The 20,357-nt window shown below is 31.1% G+C and overlaps 1 protein-coding gene across 1 annotated transcript; it reads left to right on the forward strand.

Moving 5' to 3' along the window:
- The first annotated feature begins 11,878 nt into the window (after window positions 1-11,878).
- On the forward strand, window positions 11,879-16,614 carry LOC114195513 (uncharacterized). Its single transcript, XM_028086012.2, has 5 exons — window positions 11,879-12,064; window positions 13,194-13,466; window positions 13,570-13,652; window positions 13,753-13,834; window positions 16,345-16,614. The coding sequence occupies exons 1-5, from the start codon at window positions 12,023-12,025 to the stop codon at window positions 16,396-16,398; spliced, it is 534 nt and encodes a 177-aa protein (XP_027941813.1). The 5' UTR covers window positions 11,879-12,022; the 3' UTR covers window positions 16,399-16,614.
- The last annotated feature ends 3,743 nt before the right edge of the window (window positions 16,615-20,357 follow it).

Consider the following 20,357-nt stretch of genomic DNA (forward strand, 5'->3'; position numbering starts at 1 on the left):
TTTGTTGTTTGAGAATAATCGTATGTTATGGTGCATATGGATGCAATTGGTGTGAATATTTTGATAGAATTAATGTTTGATACTCAAATGGTCTTTGGTGGGGGTTTTGGAGTTGTATGGATTGGTTGAATAGGTATAATTTTGTTTAAATTAGTTTCTGTAGAATTATGCAGATTTGCTTACTCGTTGGGCGAATGAGTTTATTTGTAGAATTATGCAAAACACTGATCTGTAGAATTATGTAGATTCGCATACTCGTTGGGCGAGTGTTACTCGTTGGGCGAGCATGGGCCAGTGGTTGGGCGAGCGCTACTCACTAGATGAATTTCTAAGTCAGGAACTTCTAAACCTAGACCAGTGGCAGGGCGAGTGGTACTAGCTGGGTGAGAATGGGACAGTGGTTGGGCGAGTAAGTCAGAACCTGAAACTTGTATTTTTGAGATAAATTGGGTGGTATTTTAGTTATCATAGAAGCTTTGTAATTATTATGAATGATGAGTATATGATATGAGATTATTTATATAAGACTGAGTTGGGATTGGTTGATGCTAACCCAAGGAGGATTAACAGTGATTGTGGTAGTGTATGCATTGAGGTAGGGACCATCTTGGCAGTTATCCTGACGCTCTAATAACCATTCAAATTCTCCAGTAGAGAGGAATTAGGTATATGGTGAGAGGAGCAGGAGGTCCTAGCCTAGGGATTTTTCCTTGACCATAGGTGTTAACGGACTGACCTTATATATGGTAGAGTTTTGACTCTTAATCTGTCGTTGTGTAGAGCATGAGATGCCACTACAAGTGCATAACTGACTGGATCCGACCTCAATGCATGTATTTGGATTAGTTGAGTCGTAGTTTATAAATATATATATGTGAATATCTGCATGTCTGTAGTTGTTATATATATATATATATATATATATATATATATATATATATATATATATATATATATATATATATATATATATATATATATATATATATATATCAATATTATATGGTTTAAGAAAATTCTTTAAAAGTCATTAGCTTACCCTTCTTTTGTGTTTTTGTCTTGTGTTGTATGTTTTCCTTTTGCGATGATCACCTATTCGGTGGGAGCAGTGGTGGTTGCAGTTTTAGAGGTACCTCTAGAGGTTGAGGAGCCATCTTTTAGGTCAGAAGGAGGTCTTAGTGGGAAGCTGTTGTATGTGGTTAAATTGTGTTTAGAGTTAGAAATGTTTGGTATATATAATTGATATATTTATATAGTCCGATTATTTGTAAGACTGTATTAATATACTTTATACATTTGTTTATCTATTTTGAACACTAAGGTGGAATATCCTATTTTATTAATTTTAAGCTGCTAAAATTGGGATGTTACAACAAGACAAGAAGAGAGATAAAGAAAAGACTATTATTTATTTGGTATAATTACTTATTTGGTACCTAATTTTTTGGTTAAGTTCAATTTGATCCCTATACTTTTGGTTTGTTCAATTTAGTACCCCAATTATCTAAAAGGATTCAATTTGGTCATCTCCGTTAAGTTACAGTTAACACTGTGTCCGTACAGGACACGTGTCAAGCCGTGAAATTTTTAATTTTTTTAATTTTTTAATTTATTTTTTAATTTTTTTTGTAAAAATTTATAAACTGCCACGTGTCAGTTTACCGTCGTGCCATGTGGCAGCTTACAATCATGACACGTGGCAATGGTAATAATTATTTTCAATTTAGTCCTCTATTTAAATTTTTGGTTCAATTTAGTACCCTAATTCTTTAAAACGATCAAATTTTGTCCTCTCCAATTTGAGACCAAATTAGTAAATAAGTTTAAGTACAACTTATATATACATGTTACAATAACTTTTTTTAATATATACATCAAATTATTTCACCTAAATAAAATTATTTTATTTTTTACATTTTTTTACCTTTGTAATTTTTTACACCTGAAATTTTGTACACTTGTAAAAAATAAAATAATTTGAATATTTAGGTGTAGTGATTTGGTGTATAAATTCAAAACAATTATTTTAACATGTATATATAAATTATAATTAAACTTAGTTACTAATTTGGTATCAAATTGGAGAGGACAAAATTAGATCATTTTAAAGAATTGGGGTACTAAATTGAATAAAAAATTTGAATAGAGGATTAAATTGAAAACAACTATTATCACTGTCATGTGTCATGATTGTAAGTTGTCACGTGGCATGACGGTAAACTGATACGTGGCAGTTTATAAATTTTTACAAAAAAAATTAAAAAATAAATTAAAAAATTAAAAAAATTAAAAATTTCACGGCTTGACACGTGTCCTGTACGGACACAGTGTTAACTGTAACTTAACGGAGATGACCAAATTGAATCCTTTTAGATAATTGGGGTACTAAATTGAACAAACCAAAAGTATAGGGATCAAATTGAACTTAACCAAAAAATTAGGTACCAAATAAGTAATTATACCAAATTGAACAAACAAAAAATATGGGAACCAAATTGAACTTAACCAAAAAAATTGGAATACCAAATCAGTAATTATACCTATTTATTTATATTTTTAAAAGAATTAATTTAATTTTTGTTTTAATATTTTTTACATTTTTTCTGGATTAAGTTATATATTAGTCCTCCAAAAGTTTTTATTTTCCCATTTAGTCTTTATAAAAAAAATGATCATTTTTAATTTGTTATCTATTTTTATTCATGAATTCGATTCTTTATATATCAGACACTATATTAAAGAATAAAAAAAATAAAAGTCAAATTATAAAAACTATAAACATATATAATTAAATCAAAATTTAATATATATTTTTTTCATTCTAATTCTTAGAAAATTTTAATTTAATTGTTACTTTTTTTCACTTGAATTGTATTAAAAAAGTTAACACTTTCGTGTTATAACTATCATTGTCCTAATGGTTAACCATTAGGTTTCAATTATAACGTGCAGGCCAGGAATATATTAGTCAAACTTTTTCTTCGTGAGTGCCTGTCCTTTTCTTTGTGTATTTTTCAGGTGTCTAATTGGTTCATTCTTCTTGATTTTTTTTTTCTCTCGTTTCACTCTTTTAAAACAAAATAAATAAAAATATAGTTATAAGATAAAATGAACAACAAAAATAAAAATTATATCTATAATAATACATGTTTTAATATGTTTAATAATCTTGCATAATTTGAAAGTCGTTGTTAAAAATAATTCAAATATTTTTTTAACGTTCTAAGCCAATGCGAAATCATGATAAAATTTTGAATTTTAAAATAAAAAATATCTTAAAAGTCATTAGGCCAATGATTTTGAACTTATATCAATGGACTTGAGATAGAAATTATACCTACGAAACCCATTAGGCCAATGATTTAGTAATCAATTTTATTTTTCAACTTTTATTTAAAAGTCCCAAAAACCTATAAATACATATTAACTAAGCACCCGGAGTATTCATCCTATAATTATCTTGTTCATTACAATATTCTCAGAATCTTTTCTTGTCTTATGTCAAAAATATTTTGTAAATAGATGTATCTCGATCTTTATGAGCAACTTAGTGATCAAATTTTAGAATTACTAATTCAATTCTCAAATTACTATTTATTCCGTGTCGAAAAATCATTCTCAGGTAAGAACATAAATAACAATGAGAATTGAAAATAAATAAATATGCAGATTTTTTATAAAATATATAACATAATTGCCTTGGTAAGTGTTTAAAAGATTTAGCATAGAAGGAGGGAGTGTGAATTTGAGTGACCGACAGTGGGTGTGGTTAGTCAAAGTTAGTTGGGTTGATTTGTTATGAACCTCATGAAGTGGCCACCCCACATCATCAATAACAACATTTTAATTCAATTCAACCTTCAAAGCCCATATGGTCAATGATATAGACGGACACAGACACCTAAACAGCCTCTTTAAAATCAAATCAATTTAAAAACATAATCTAAAATTCCTGAAAAGAAATCGAAAAAGATAACTGAGTTTTTTTTTTTCCTTTTGAATTTATTTTTTCCTAATTTGGATTTGAGAATGAGAATAGAAAGTCAAACTAAATTACTTTTGTATATTTATAGATATTGTTACCTGACACATAAATATGTTTTCGAAAATTGTGTATTTCACTTATTATATTTTTTTATTTATTAAATCAAGATAATAAGTTTATATTGTAATTTTAAGTATTAGATATTTCATTTACAGCCCATTTAATAATTTTTAAATTATTAAATAAAATATTATATCATGATAAAATAAAGCAAATATTAAAAATAGGTCAATATAGAATATTAATACAAACATCCAAATAATTATAGAAGTATCAACTATATTTAAAAAAGGGTTAACAAAAAGTTTCAACTCTTAAACAAAAACATGGAGCAGAGTCTACGATTGGATATCCTATGCTATTGACTCAACTCCTATCCAAGATGGGGGTATCTTCACATGTATCTTTCTCTGCTCACACCAATTGATAGATGATCATTGCAAAGGAAAAACCACACAAAAAGAAACAAACACAAGCAAGAACGGTAAGCTAATCTAATTAAAGAAACATACAATCCAATTATAAACACCATATCAATTTTCACATTTCCAATAGAATCACTTAAATCACCATAACACATGAAAGATAGATGACTATAGACCCAATTATTCGGATTATGTAAGCGACATTAGACCTCTTGGTGGCATGCACATGTGATGGTTCCCAAACTCAACAAAGTTTGGCCTCAAGGGGTTATCACCCAACCACTCACAAGGTAAGTCCCCTTCTCGTCTAAGACTTGATCAAGTTCAAAGACTAGGACCTCCTGCTACTCCTCACGACATAATCCATTTTGCTTTATCTGAGTGTGAATGATTATTGAAGTTTCAGAATACCTCCAATAGTGAGTCATTATGTCCTTACATACACTAAAAACATACCCCTTAGAATTTCTCATGAAATTCTAGTTCAACCGCATCTTCTCATAATCAAAATTCATGCATTTGTAGCACACATGTTGTCAACCACACCAACTCAAGCTTGTCATTATCTAATTTCACATTTTAACATTTTAGGTATAATTTCACCCATCACAAGCAGAGAAACAAACACTCAGCTACAATAGTTCTCGCTTAAGCTAGAAGGTCTCGCCCAAGCGAAAGGGTTCTTTCCCTTAAGCGGATCATTCTCGCCTGAGCGAGACTCAAAACAGAGAGCAACCCACAAACTGGGCGAATTCTTGCTTAGGTTAAGCTTTCTCGCTTAGACAAGATTGCCTCTCACTTAAGTGAAACTCGCTGCCTAGGCGACAATTCGTGTAGTGACATGGATGAGTTTCTGGTATTTTCGCTCAGATGAGAGCTGCTTGCTTGGGCGAAAACATCAGATTTCCAATCTATTTTCACATGCAGAGCCCAAAAATTCACACAAAAAATTCTAATTCAACACAAACAGATGATCCAAGCATCAAATAAAGTCATCAGATTTCTATACGAAATTCAAGAAAATCAGTTAGCTCACCTTACCTCTACATAGTCATCACCTTACCTCTACATAGTCACCAGCTTGCAAAGAAGAAACTTCCACAGGAAGAGTACCACAACTGCACAAAACCTAAGGGACTAAAACACAGAAACACAAGGAAAGAATGAGACTTCAAATTCAACCCAGAATAGGGTTCAATTCCATGAACTGGGAATTAAGGGGAATTGGAAACTGAAATTCAACTTATGTGAAGGGAAGGAATGCTCAATTTGAATGGAAAAGTCTACACTGGCCCAAATTTTGTCTGCTACAACAAAGAAAGAAAGGTATTTCAGATGGTGGACAGGGGTTTCATCTGTTGGGGAAGAAATGAGAAAGTAGAGAGGGAGGAGTGGAAAGTGACAGTGATTTAGTGGTGGAACTGACTTTTGCTCTCAATCAGAGAGAAAAGGAAGAAGAAAAGAAAGGGTCTCACAAATATATAGGAAAAAGTTGAAATTATAAATATAACAATAATGTTTACATTATATATTCTTATTTGATAATTTTTTATTATAAAATATTTAACAATTTTATATGATAAAAATGGAAAAAGTTAAACTAAACCAAATAGTAAAACCGTAATTTAGTTTCATTTAGATTTTATATTAAATTCAAATAGAACGTAGATAAATCATCGTATTTAAATGTTAATAGTAGATAGAAAACCAAAAAACTCTCTACTGACAACAGTGGGGACACATTTTTGTTACATTGAAAGCGAACGATCCAACAAAACAGAAAACACTCATTTCTTTCTGCACCCTACACTTTCAATGTACACCTCATGGGGTTGGTTAAAAGATTAAACTACTCTCCCAGCTTTTGTCACCCTTACTTCATTGCAATGTAAAAAGTGTTTAAGATTATACAATTTAAAAATCATTTTCTCATTGTATAATTTGAAAGTAAAAAAAGTTTCTGAATTATATAATGTGACTTCCAAATTATCTAATTCATCAATTTAAAAAACTTTGAAATTGCGCAATACAAAATTCAATAAAATTTCTAAATAATACAATTTGAAAGGAAAATAATTAATTTTTCAAAATACACAATTTAAAAATCATTTTTTAATAATAAAGTGGAAATATTTTGTATATGTGAAGCTGCAAAAAGAAAATGAGGGTACAAAAAAAAGTATCCAAACTCAGTAGTGTGTGGAACATGGATAGCCCATATAGTCTTTTAAACTCAGTATCTTTACGCTAATATGAGTGAAGATAAAGAACATTGTATACTATCATTAGACGGTCATTTCTTCCTACATCTCCATAATTTTAAGCTGTACTTTTGTAAATTTTTGCATTAGAAATACAATTTTTTTTGTATTTTGTATAGCAATTTCAAAATATAAAATAAAAATTTTGTTTTGAATAGTAAAATCTACAATATAAATATATTTTAGATTATATAATTTAAAATATAATTTTAATATTTTAAATTGTATTTTAAAAACATCTGTACTTCAAATTATATATTCTAAAATATAAAATAAAGAATACATTATAAATTATAAATTATGTGAGAGCCTAGGAAATCTTGTTTTAAAAGAGAGTCAATGTTTTAAACAGTGAAGCCTCAGTAATATTTTAATAATAAAAGCTTAAATATAAATAAAAATTTTATAAAAGGATCTCATTATCTAAAAACTCTTTATCTTTCTAGAAAACGGTTTTAGAAATTCTCTCTCCCTTCTTTCTACATTAACTTACTATACACTCATCTGTTTAACGATCAAAGACTACTAAGACGATCCCTACAGATTGCTCTCTCATTCTACCCGATCAATTTCCTCCACAGAGTAAGTTCATTTTCTGTTATTCTTCTCCGTCAAATGTTTTCAGGTTTGCATATGGTCAATTAAGGGATGCATGTGGTTATTAGCATCCTTTAGGATTCTCTATTGATATGTGGTTCTAATGATGTTCATTGATCATGTCAATTTGATTTGTAGGTTGAGTGACACGTTCTTAAGCGGGAAAAAAGGTTTTTCCGTTCTAGCAGGTTGAGACTTGATCAACCAGGTAAGAGAAGCTAATAATTGATTGATTTGGTGATTTTATTTTGTATAATTGTGGTATAATTAGAATTGATAACCTGACTGTTGTGATTTGGTGAATTGATTGTAGTTTTGAATGAATTGACATGTGAATGCATTGTTTGAATTTGGGTTAAATTGAGAAAGATGGACTCTTGGGTCATAACTCAAAATGGTATTACCTTCCTCGGTTTATAATATTTTGGACCAAAAATCTATAATGGAAGTGCCATTTAGAGTCAAGAAAAAAGGTAGCAGATTTCTCATGAAAAACCAAACATATGCTGCCTTTTGATGTGGCACTAAGCGCCAGAATCTGGCATTGAGCACTGAAAAATGGGAGACGATTGACGTTGAGCGCTGGCTGAGCAGTGCTTAAGCGTTGGGACCTCTGTAGGTTTTGAAGTGATTTTAGGTATGGACGTTGAGCAGTGGAATTTGCGCTAAGTAGTGAAAATGTGAGGCAAATGGCGTAGAGCGCTGGAATCTGTGTGAATGCATTGAATATTACTAATTGGATTCTATAATTTTTATTACTATGACATGCATGAAATCAATGGCTATGAGCATGATTTGTGTGGTTAATGAAAACGTTTCATGGAGAAATTTTATGTGTTCGTAATGTATTGTATGAAAGAACATAAACTTTGCAAAGTTTAAGAATCACACACCGGTGCAATCCACCAAGAGGTCCAATGTCACTTGCATATATCCAGATAATTGAGTCTAGAGTCAATTGTTGATATGTGTTAGATTGTTTTTTGTATTAGCTTGTGATAAGAAATTTGCAATGTGATTTTGATCTAATTGAACTTTTCCTTAATTATATAATTAACTTAGTTTGTGTTGTTTGTTTTTGCTTTGTTTTGGTTTATTCTTTGCGATGATCATTTAATGGTGTGAACAAAGGAAGTTGCAGGTGAGGATGACACCTGTGGTCAGTAGAAGAGCTGTATTAATTCTTTTGGTTGACTATATTAATACTCTATATTAACCTCTATGGTAGTGAAATTGAGTAGTTGACAAACTTCTTAGCTAAAATTTCTCTAGGAATAAAATGTGTTTATATATTGTGATTGCCAATCAACAATAGCTAGCTAGATAATGGAACAATTTCCATTGTTTGTGTGAAGTCAAAATGAATTTTGCGAATCCTTTAACAAAACCCTAATAAGAAACATGATATTAGAAACATCGAGGGGAATGAGACTTAAGCCACTTAAAACAAACAAGTGATGGTAACCCAACCTTTGTGATTGGAGATCCCATGAATAAGGTTCATATAGGTAAGAATAAGTCACTTGTTGGTTCTAATAGCACTAAATTGATTTTAAATCGATTATGTTCATTCCTATGATGTGTGTGAAAGGGCTAGAGACTGCATTATTGAAAGGTTAAACTTTGTAAATTAAAATTTCATGTGATGTAAGAATTTTAGGTGAAACAAATTTTTTAATGGTTTTCATATCCCTTATGGGTGGTGTATGATTTGCAGCATATACTTGATGAAATCACCTATATGAGTGTCGAGTAGGGCCTTTTGCATGAGATCTTGGCATGATCTCTAAAGCACTCATAAATACTAGGCATGCGCATGGCATAATAGGCGCAACACAGTGATAACAACAAGGATTGTGGGATGTTTTGTGATTGATAAACCGCTAACACACATCAAGTGTTTTTTGTTCATATAGCTTGTTATACCAATTACACTATGTTAAGTTTTTTAATCTAAGATTGATTCATATAGCTTGCTATACCAGCTCTAATGCATTACATCTTATATGAGACCCTAGATTTTCTTATTTTCTTCTATTTCTCATATTTTGCAATATGTGGGGAATTGTTGTAAAAATAGTGGTTTAATATATTACAAAATATATGACCGTTGCATTGCTAATTTCTTTTTCAATTTTTGACCATTATTGTTGCAGCTGTTTTGATTTGGTATTGATATCAACATCAATATTTTGATTTGTTGTCTTCTCAACCCCTCTCTTCCACCTATAAATAAATGTCTTATTCTTCCTTCTAAGACACACCTTCAGACTTTTTTTTTCTCCTCTTTTCTTTCGTTCTCTCTCTTTTTTTATTTTATGATTTTATGTTCTCTTTCTTTAAGATCCTGGGCTTTATAGAGTTTATCTTTCTAGATTCTGAGAACCTCAGAATATCCGAGATATTCTTATTGTGCCCTAAGAGATTTGAGCATATACAACATATAAATACTTAAAGACAATGTTTTCAACACGCCTCAAAAGTTTACCTATTCATCTTCTCATCATATTTTTACTACACATTTCTATTTATCTCAATTCTTCTTTTGTTTCATATTTTGTATGAAACAATTCATTGTTTCAAGGAGTTCCTCGGAGGTAGGGGTGGACAAAAAATCCAATTTTCATGATCCAATACATTTTTTCTCTAATCCAATCCATCTAATATCCATTTTATTAAAAATTCAATCCATTTTATTGGATCTGGATTTCAATCTGATCTACATTTTATATATTTTATGGATTGGATATCCATTATCTAAATCTAGATTTTCAAAATGGATAATCCAAAATATTCAATCCAAATTTTCAATTTATATTTTTAGTTAAGGTAGGCTAAAGGTCGAGATAGACTAGCCCAAATTTATTCGTATTTGACTGAGTTGGCGTGATCCTATACGAAATTTGGCCAAATTCAGCTGAATTCATTCAAGTTGGTCCCAGTCAAAATTTGGGCCAACCGGTCCTAGACAAAATTTGGAAGTATTCGGTTGAATTGACCCCGACCTAAATTTGATTGCATTGGGCTGAGTCGACCTAGACAAAATTTGACCGTATTCGGCCGAGACGACCACGACAAAAATTTAGTCGTGTTGGCCTCAACCGAAATTTGACCGAGTTGGTCCTAGCCCGAATTTGGCTGTATTCGGCAAAGTCAATCACGACCCAAATTTGGTTGTATTCAGGCGAGTCAGACCCAACCTAAATTTGGCTGAATTCAGTCGAGTTAGCCATGACCAAAATTTGGTCGAGTTGGCCCTAGCCCAAATTTAGCCGTATTCGGTCGAGTAAGTCCCGAACAAAATTTGACTGTATTCAGTTGTGATCGAAAATTGGTCATACTCAGCCGAGTCGGTCCCAACCGACGAATTTAGTGGAGTCAACTCTAACCGAAATTTGACTAATCAGGCCCTAGCCCAAATGTGGATATTTGGCCAAGTTGGCTCTGACCAAAATTTGGTCGTATGAGGCAAAATCGGTCCTGGCCCAAATTTGGTCACGTCATCCCTGACCAAAATTCATTCAAATTTGGTCGAGTCGACCCCAGCCAAAATTTGGCCGAATTCGACCAAGTCAAGCTCGACCAAAATTCTGTCAGCCCCGATCGAAAGTCAGCCGAATCCGTCCCATGTTGAATATTGGCCTCGTTGGCCCCGACAAAAAATCTGCAAAATTTTATGGTGTCGACCTTATGGACACAAGTTTTGGAAAATTTAATTTAAATTTATTTTATGAAAAATGAATTTTGGATTTTGAACTTGATCCAAATATTTGAATTTGGATTTAAACTTATCCAAATATTTGGATCTGAATTTTAAAAAAATTCAATCTACTTTTTTTGAAAAAATGAATTTGTATAAAAATCTAATCCAATTATTTAGATTCAAAATAGATGTGAATTAGATCATTAAAAGGTAGAGTATCATACCCAACGAATTGCTGCAAGTGAGCTTCAATGCAAGTGAGGTTCAATGACCAACATTTCTACTTAAAGATTTTCATGTTTCATTTATTCGTCCAACTTTATTATATTGTGAAGATCAATATCCAGGATAAATTGTTTTTAATTAGATCTTTCATGAAATAACTAAATACATTGAGATGAATTACATTGTTAAGGAAAAGTTAATATTGATCCGCTTAAATTTTGCCTACATCATCTCAATTACAACTTATGTTAGTTTTGCTATTAATTTGCTATGTGTTATTATTGGAACATTTTTATTCCACATATGACTTTTTCATTTCTTATTTGATATCTTTTGATGCTCACAAGAGAAATCTCTTTTGACCATTTTTTGTTTTTCTTTTCTTACTTTCTCCTATCACACTTATTAATATATTTTTTACTTATAATAATTTAAACAAATAAATAACATGAAATATAAGAAATTAAAAAAAAGTCCATGTATATTTAGCATAACTGTTTACAATTTCAAAATATAATAAACATGTAATAATTCATACAATTTTACTTTTTTATCTTTATATTACAGTATAACTGTTTATCATAATTGTTTTTTAATTAATATTTCCTTTTTCCTGACTCTTCCGATTATTTTAACCATAAAACTTTCAACAAATAACGCAATAGAGACACGAACACGAAGAAGATCTCAATCTGTTTAAGCTTTCCGAGTTTTGACCTACAACACTCGAATTCTCTCTTGTGTTGTAGCCGCCTCGTGACCATCAATGGCGGAAACTGCTGCCGACAAATCTCAATCTCTCGCCGAGGTATCCTTCCTTCATCTCTCTTTAATCTCTCTCCCCTTTTCACTTCCGCTTCCAGAATCTTCCTTTTCGCTGGAGCTCATCTAATCTTATTAACCATTGAATTTAAAAATCAGACCTTGATTTCGTTATCTCACAATCTGGAGTTCCTTGAGCTAAATCTAGATTAGGTTTCAGCTGCGTTTTTTTTTTTTTTTTTCTCTTTGGTGGTAGTGTTTTTTAAAGTGCTTTCTAGTGTATGTTATTAAAAATAAAAAAAATTGAGCTTGACACAATCCCTTACATTTTCTAACTGTTATATCTACTCATAATTGTAAGCCTGATCTATATCATGGGCACCGAGTTAAGTCTCTATGTTGGCGGAATAACGTTATTCCTGGGTCTACTGTTTTTGGTTTTGGTAGAATTGGTGTTATATTGGGACAATTGATGTTTAAAATATTCATTTATGTTTGGGAATTTTTAAAATGAGTTTAGAAGGACTCGTTTTTTTTTGGATGATAATGTAAAATCACTTTTGGACTGTTATTATAGATATGCTCAGTGGGTGTCTACATACTGAATCAGTCTTCTCAACGGAGAAAGAGCAGATTTCAATTCTATCAAAATTAATTCTACGCAGAATGATTTTGAATAAAAAAGAAGCCCAAACAGAAGTACAGTTGGAATGAGTTTTATATGCAGCAATTGGGATTTGAATCAACCAAGTTGGCATTAATCTTGCATTCCGTTTGACTTCAATTTTTCTTATTTTGTATGGCTTGTATAATTATAATGACAAAAGTAATTGACACAAGCGACATTAAGACATTGGGGCTTTCGCAAGTTATACGTATGTATGTATGTATGTATGCTTACTCCTTTAGCATATGACTAAACAATGAAATTACTAGCATTAATTGTTGTTGTATAAATCGGGTATGTGAATTCCATGTCATGAACATTAAAACCTCCGTAGAATTGCCGAGGTAAGATGTTTTGCCAGCTTCTAACTTTCCCGTTTGGTAGTGATGATCTTTTCCCTCAATTTACATTTTTTATGCGTCCAATCTGCATTCTTTTACACTCTGATGGTTGGTTTTTTGTTTTCATAGTGTTAGATAAGGAAGTGACATGTTTTATTGACTTGCAGGAATATCACGTGAGTGACAAGCAGGAGAAAACAGCTGTAGTTGAAAAACCTGTTGAAGTGAAAGAAGTTGAAAGCCCACAGGAGGCTGCTTCTGTGGAAGCTGTTGTTGAGAAAATTGTGGAAGAAACAACTCCTGTTGCCCCTGCAGTGGCTCAGGAGAGCAGTGAAGTAAGCCCTCCTCCTGCTGAAGAAAGCACTGAAGGGCAAAGTAGTGGAAATGTTGAGGATAACTCGGGCAATGAAGAGGCTGCTGAAGAGACCCCTGAAATCAAGGTGACATTTACTTGAATCACTTTTATAGAACTGGTACACAAGTTCGTGATAAGCAAGGTTGGCACTCCTTCAATGTTTTAATATTTGTGCTATTATTTTCCAGCTTGAAACTGCTCCAGCAGATTTCCGTTTCCCAACTACAAATCAAACCAGGCATTGCTTTACCCGATACATTGAATATCATCGGTGAGTTATATATGGTTGGCTTTTATTTCTACTGAGCTCATTGTTCACGTTTCACAAACACTGCTGTTACTTTATTTTAATATACCAAATTCTTGTGCAGATGTGTAGCTGCAAAGGGTGAAGGTGCATCAGAATGTGACAAGTTTGCTAAGTATTATCGATCTCTTTGCCCTGGTGAATGGGTATGTATTTTACCATTGAACATTGTTTATTATCTGCAAAGTGCTAGGGTTTTTTGGTCCAACGAGATTTATTTCCTGACATATCCTTTCATTAACATAAAATTTCTATCTGTTTATGGTCTTATAATATTGTTTTTGCATGGAAATGTGGTTACAATTTTACTAGTAATATAATTTTTTATAAAGAATTTCGTCTTGTATTCTACAATTTAGCATCACTTTTGTTTTCCGTGCAATTCTCAAGTTTTTTACTGAATGCTAAATTGAAAAAAGTATTGAAAGATGAAGTTGATATCTATGAAAAATGACTAAAATAATAACTTAGTTATTAAATATGTAAGGATGCTTTATAGAGTGGAAGACTTCCTTGTTTCTTTGTATAGAGAGATTAGAGGGAGTTCTTAAGATGTGGTTAATGTTCCTGTGTATTGATAGATGCATGATTCTTTGCCCCTCAGTTTTAATTTCTAGATGTTAAATTGATTTCTGTCTGCTCATCTCATCTCTCTGCAATCTTTAATACGTTATTATTCCTTCATCCCTTTAATTCTTCTGGCTTCTTAACCTTTTGAGTTCATTCTGAGAACTTGGAGATGTACAGTATTCCTTCTCAATAAACCATGCTTTAGTTACCTGCTAATGTTCTTCATATGAAGATCTTCATTTTTTGAAAATGATTAGAATCAATTTTGTTGTTTACCATGATTAGCGTCTCCTTGAATAGAAAAGTCACACTTGATGTAAAGCAATGACAAGAGAATAAAATGTAGTGTAGATGAGTGTGCTTCGGATGAGTGGAAATCCTTGACAAGATAGGAGAGAGAATGAATGTGTTGAAAAGTGTAGTGTACGAAATACATTAAAATCTTTACTTAGGTGGTTCCGGCATTTGCGAAGACCTATTCTGGCTCTAATAAGGGGACTAATCACATGCTAGATAACCCTATAGCTAAAGATGGTGGGAAAAACATCATGTCATCATTTTGTCCATATAGTTGACCTCACTTTGTAGTAGGGATGGCAATATGAGATGGCCAGTCTCGCATTTGGTTTGCAGAAAACGGCCCAGGGTGAACCGAGCCACGAAAGAATCACAAGATAGTTTTGTTGGCCCGTACCACATAATCGGATCTTTAACCATCCCATATAAGCAAAATTGACTAGGGCCAACCTCGATGGAGTGTTTGTTTAAATAAATTGTATTATATTCAATGTTATTGAGATTGCGAATAAACTTGTAAACTTGCACTATCCCACAAGTACAAAGGAGGCTGTGAGCTAACACGGATGCCGGTTTGGGCAAGAAGGTGCAAATTATAGTGACATCTTGTTGCTCCTTGAATCAAGGGATTGTGTGCCACGTTGATTATTCCCAGCTAGGGTTTGATGACCCATTTGTTAGATAAAACATGACCCAATCCAACTCAAAAATAAAGCCCAACACTTGTGTTGCATGACCCTTTTGTTCCGCTAGGGTTCCCATATGTTTGGAAATCAAAAACAAAGGAGACTTACATGACGACGCGAGCACTTGTTGATGTTGACCTTGATGTTATCGCTGGTATAGAACAACCATCACTGCAATTGTGGACAACCATAAAAGCACCCACGCAACTCCCCTTTGCCGCTAGCTTCATCGTTGTTGGCATTGCAACACTCACGATCCTCATCGCTGAGGCTGCCTTTACAGTGCCTTGCTCTATGTTCCAATAACTCTACTATTATGCTCTCGCTTTGCTTCTGCTCTCTTTTGTTCTTCTGCCGTTTTGCTCACCGTGTCTTTCCTTCAATTCGATAAAGATCATATGACCAAATTTTAATTGTGATTTAGATCTTACTACATAAGACTTGAGTTACTTTTATCATCTATATTATTTTTAAGGCGTGCACATGTTTATGATTTTAATTTTGTGTAATCGTAATTCTTATGCGTCTGAGTTATGATTACGATTTGGCATCCCTTTTCTGATCCTCTTATATGCTGTCGAGTTTGACTATCCTGTAGTCAAAATCTAAAATAATTTAAGTAAAAATGGAAGCTACATGTGTAGAAGACAACTTCTGATATTCCCAGACATTATTTCCCAATCTGCTCATGGGAATTGAAATGTAAAAGAAAATGATAAAAGTGGAAGTTACAACTTCCCTATGGATCACAATACGCAGGAATACTTTTTAAATGATTTTAATAAACATGGAAATGTCACATTCTGATGAATATATATTTTATCACATACTCCAAGTTTCACATTTATAACCTAAGAGTTACTTGGTCTCAGTTCAAAGTTATCATGGGTAATATTTAGTATTTTTATTTTCAATAGCAGTTGCCCCCCGGTCAAATACACATAAAAGTTTGATTTCTTTTTCATTTCTTTTCTTTTTTACTAATGGTTTGCTTAGACATTTAACAAAAACTGTTTAGTAGTTTATTTTTTCCTGCTACTGCTAATCTTGAAATTGTGGATGTGTGCTAACAACCTGTGTTCATAACTTTGTCTATGCATCAGGTTGACAGATGGAATGAACAAAGGGAGAATGGAACATTCCCAGGCCCGCTGTAGGGGGTGCATATTGAAATGGCTGCTCAATTCGTTGTGCAGTATATTTGAAATTGTTAGACATAAACTCCCATACATTTGGGGAATTAATAAGAAATTTTGTATGCATGTTTGAACTAAGCTCGAGTTATACTATTTTCAGGAAGAGCTCCTGGAGAAATGTCCAGAGATAAATTTTACAATTTTAATTGGATTATCAGTACTGTAGTCTTCGATCAATTTCATCCCCTTCTATTGAAGTAAACAATTTCATCCCCTTCTATGAAAAAAAAAAACGTTTATTTTGACATTTTTCTCAGTTGTAACAATCATGAGAAAAATATATTTGAGAGAAAAGGTAGGGAAAGGGAGTGATGAATAGTTTGCCCAATAGAACAAGAAATATCAGGTTTTGCAACGTTAGAGGGGGAATTGCTTTCGCATTTTAATTGTTCATTTCTCTTTACTCTTTCCCTGCTGACCAATATAGCGGACATGGATGAGTTCATCACCAGTGGAGTTAAAAATAAGGTCGTCTAATCCAGCTCACTTTTTGTTAGCGGTTAGTCAGATGTAATTTGATTTGATTTATGGGTTAAATATGTTTTTGGTCTCTCAAGTTTCAGCGAAATTTGAAATTAGTCCCTCATCAAAACTTTTGACCAATTTAGTTCTTCATTTCTTCAAAATGTGTGAATTTAGTCATTTAAACCAAATTTTGTTAAGTTTATTTGATGTTTCAAGCGCATTTTATGATAGTATTTAAATTATTTACACTATTTGATACATTTTTGCTTAAATGTTAACTTAAATACTATCATGAAATGTGCTTGAAACAATAGATAAAATTAACAAAATTTGGTTTAAAGGACTAAATTCACGCATTTTGAAAGATGAAGGACTAAATTGGTATAAAGTTTTGATGAGGGACTAATTCCAAAATTTACTGAAATTTGAAGGACCAAAAACATATTTAACCCTTGATTTATTATGTAATTTGATTTGATTTATTATACGTTGGGGCATTACGTGTGTTGGTTCAAGAATTTATTTTTTAATTTATTTTATAAATTTATTAGAGTATAACTAAAATGCAAGAATTTTATTTTTATTTTTATTAGTAGTGTAATGTTATTTTAAAGATAGTCATTGAGAATTAGAGTGTCAATTTTCACATATAGACAATCAAATAAATAAAACATTTAAACTATTTAGGTATTATTGAATAAAATTTTATTTTTTAAGAGAAAATTATTAATTTATATAATTAAAAGTAATAAATTATTATAATAAAAAATCCTGATAAAGAGTTTTTGGTGGATTACGATCAACTAGCTGGAATAACTTATATTTGAAAAAATTAATTTTTTCTTCAACCGAACCTCATTCTGAGTCTTGCTCTCAAAATTAAATCTATTTTGATATATAAGGAATGAGATGTGATATATATATATATATATATATATATATATATATATATATATATATATATATATATATATATATATATATATATATATATATATATATATATATATATATATATATATATATAAACACTCAAGATGACAATTACTACATAGAAAAAATATATCCAATTACTTCACTCATTAACAATTCAAATAAAATCACCCATAATTACATGATTTTCTTTTTTATTTATTTTTCTTATCATTATAAAAACAAAATATATCAATATTTATTATACTTAATCAAGTATTTATTCTTAAATCTTTGGTTAAAATATTTTTTTGTTCCAATTTTCGTTAAATTTTTTCAAATAAGTCATAATTTTTGTTGTGTTCAAATAGGTCTCAATTTTCGTCAATTTTGTTCAATTGGGTCCTTTTTTGCTAACACCGTTTAAATCATTAACGGTCATGAACAGTGACTGCCACGTGTCATTTCGTGGTTTTTTTGAATTTTTTTTTTGAATTTTTTTAAAATTTTTAATTTTTTTTAAATGTACACGTGTCAAACCAGGAGTGTGCCACGTGTCACTTTGTGGTTTTTTGAATTTTTTTTGAATTCTTTTAAAATGTCCACGTGTCAATCCAGTATGTCACGTGTCAAAGTCAATATTCTATATTCAATTTGGTCCCTATATTTGTTATTTTTGTTCAATTAGGTTTCAATTTTTGTTAACATTAATCAATTTGGTCCGTGTTGAAGATGTGACCAAATTTAATTTTTGTATCAAAGTTATAATGATGTGAATTTTAATATATTATATAAAAATATTTAATAAAAAATGAGAATTTTAATATAAAAATTAAATTTGGTTTTAATTTGGAGAGGGACCAAATTGGTTAATGTTAATAAAAATTGGGACCTAATTGAACAAAAATAACAAATATAGGGACCAAATTGAATTTAGAACATTGACTTTGACACGTGGCACGCTACTGGGTTGACACGTGAACATTTTAAAAAAATTTAAAAAAATTCAAAAAAACCACGAAGTGACACGTGACATACTCCTAGGTTGACACGTGTACATTTAAAATTTTTTTAAAAAAATTAAAAAAATATATAAAAAAATAAAAAAAACCACGAAGTGACATGTGACAGTCAGTCACTGTTCATGGTCGTTAATGATTTAAACGGTATTAGCAAAAAAGGACCCAATTGAACAAAATTGACGAAAATTTGGACCTATTTGAACACAACCAAAATTAGGATTTATTTGAAAAAACTTGACGAAAATTGGGACAAAAAGGTATTTTAACCTAAAGTATTAGCCGACAATATAATATTCAATTTAAATTTAACTTTTGGAAGTTGTTACGAAATATTCATTCACTATGATGACTATAAAATAATATTTTTAAGTGTTATAAAATTATAATACTTTTTTAAAATTTTTTAGTACATTTTTAATTATTGAGATTATTAATCGACGTGATTAAAACCAATTTCAGAGTCATTGAAATATTTGTCAAATACAACAATTTTATCATCCTAAATGGTTGGTCCAAGATGGAAATAAGAGTTTTCTAGATTCAGTTTTAAAATTTATTGATTGTTGTGGAGTCTTTTTTGGAGCCTATTGTGGAGTCTATGGTGAACTTATGGTTGAGCCTATGGTGTAGTGGATTCTATTGGGGAGTCTATGCTGAATATTGTTGCTCGGCCTGAGCCAAATTATGATAGTATTTGTGTTGTGCATTCATCTTATATTGTTAAGAATATAGATATAGATGTTTTGAATTGTTTCTAATGGTTGTGGTGTGCTAATGGATTCTGATTCTTTGGCTGATATGTATTGTTTGGATGATGTTATTCTCAGTGTCGATATTTGCATAGTTTACAATATTTAGAATCACCTCATTCTTATTCTAAGGAAGTTCTTCATTTTTTGACTTCTAAGGAAACTCTTTTTCTTGAGAAATTGAAAGTAGCTTCTTAATGAGTTAACATGCTTGATGAGAGGAAATACTCTAATTCTGAAGAGAATAATGAGACAATTCAAACTACTAGGAAACTTGGTTGAGATATGCCGAAGAAAGTTAATGTTAAATCTTCCAAAACAAGGATTTTTAAATAGCTCTAATAAGTTTTAAAGGCCTTTTGTAGGTTGTAAGCAAATTTAATATATTGAAAAATTTGATTATTAAGCTTTAACTTTATACCAGTGTTGCATTGGTTTACTTCTTTCTATCTATGTATATTTCTTAATTTTTTTCATCATAGGTAATTTTTGTCTATGCAATATACTTTTAATAAAATATTCATATTATGACCGTGATGCATAGCATAAATTTATGAAAAATACTCGTAAGGCTCCTTAAAGGGTATTTTTTTCCCATAAAGATAATCATTCTGTATTTGTGGTATATTTTTATGAGTTTCTCTACAGAACTTTAAAACATAAAAAAATAACGATGTACTTCCTAATTATAAATAAAAACAAAACAAATGTAATACAGTATTCACAGTTTCATTTGAGATTAGACTTTTAAGAAAATACGAGAAAATAATGT

This window comes from Vigna unguiculata, chromosome 8 (genome assembly GCF_037176805.1).
Source record: "Vigna unguiculata cultivar grain cowpea cultivar isolate G323 ecotype 2 chromosome 8, ASM3717680v1, whole genome shotgun sequence".
NCBI lineage: Eukaryota > Viridiplantae > Streptophyta > Magnoliopsida > Fabales > Fabaceae > Vigna > Vigna unguiculata.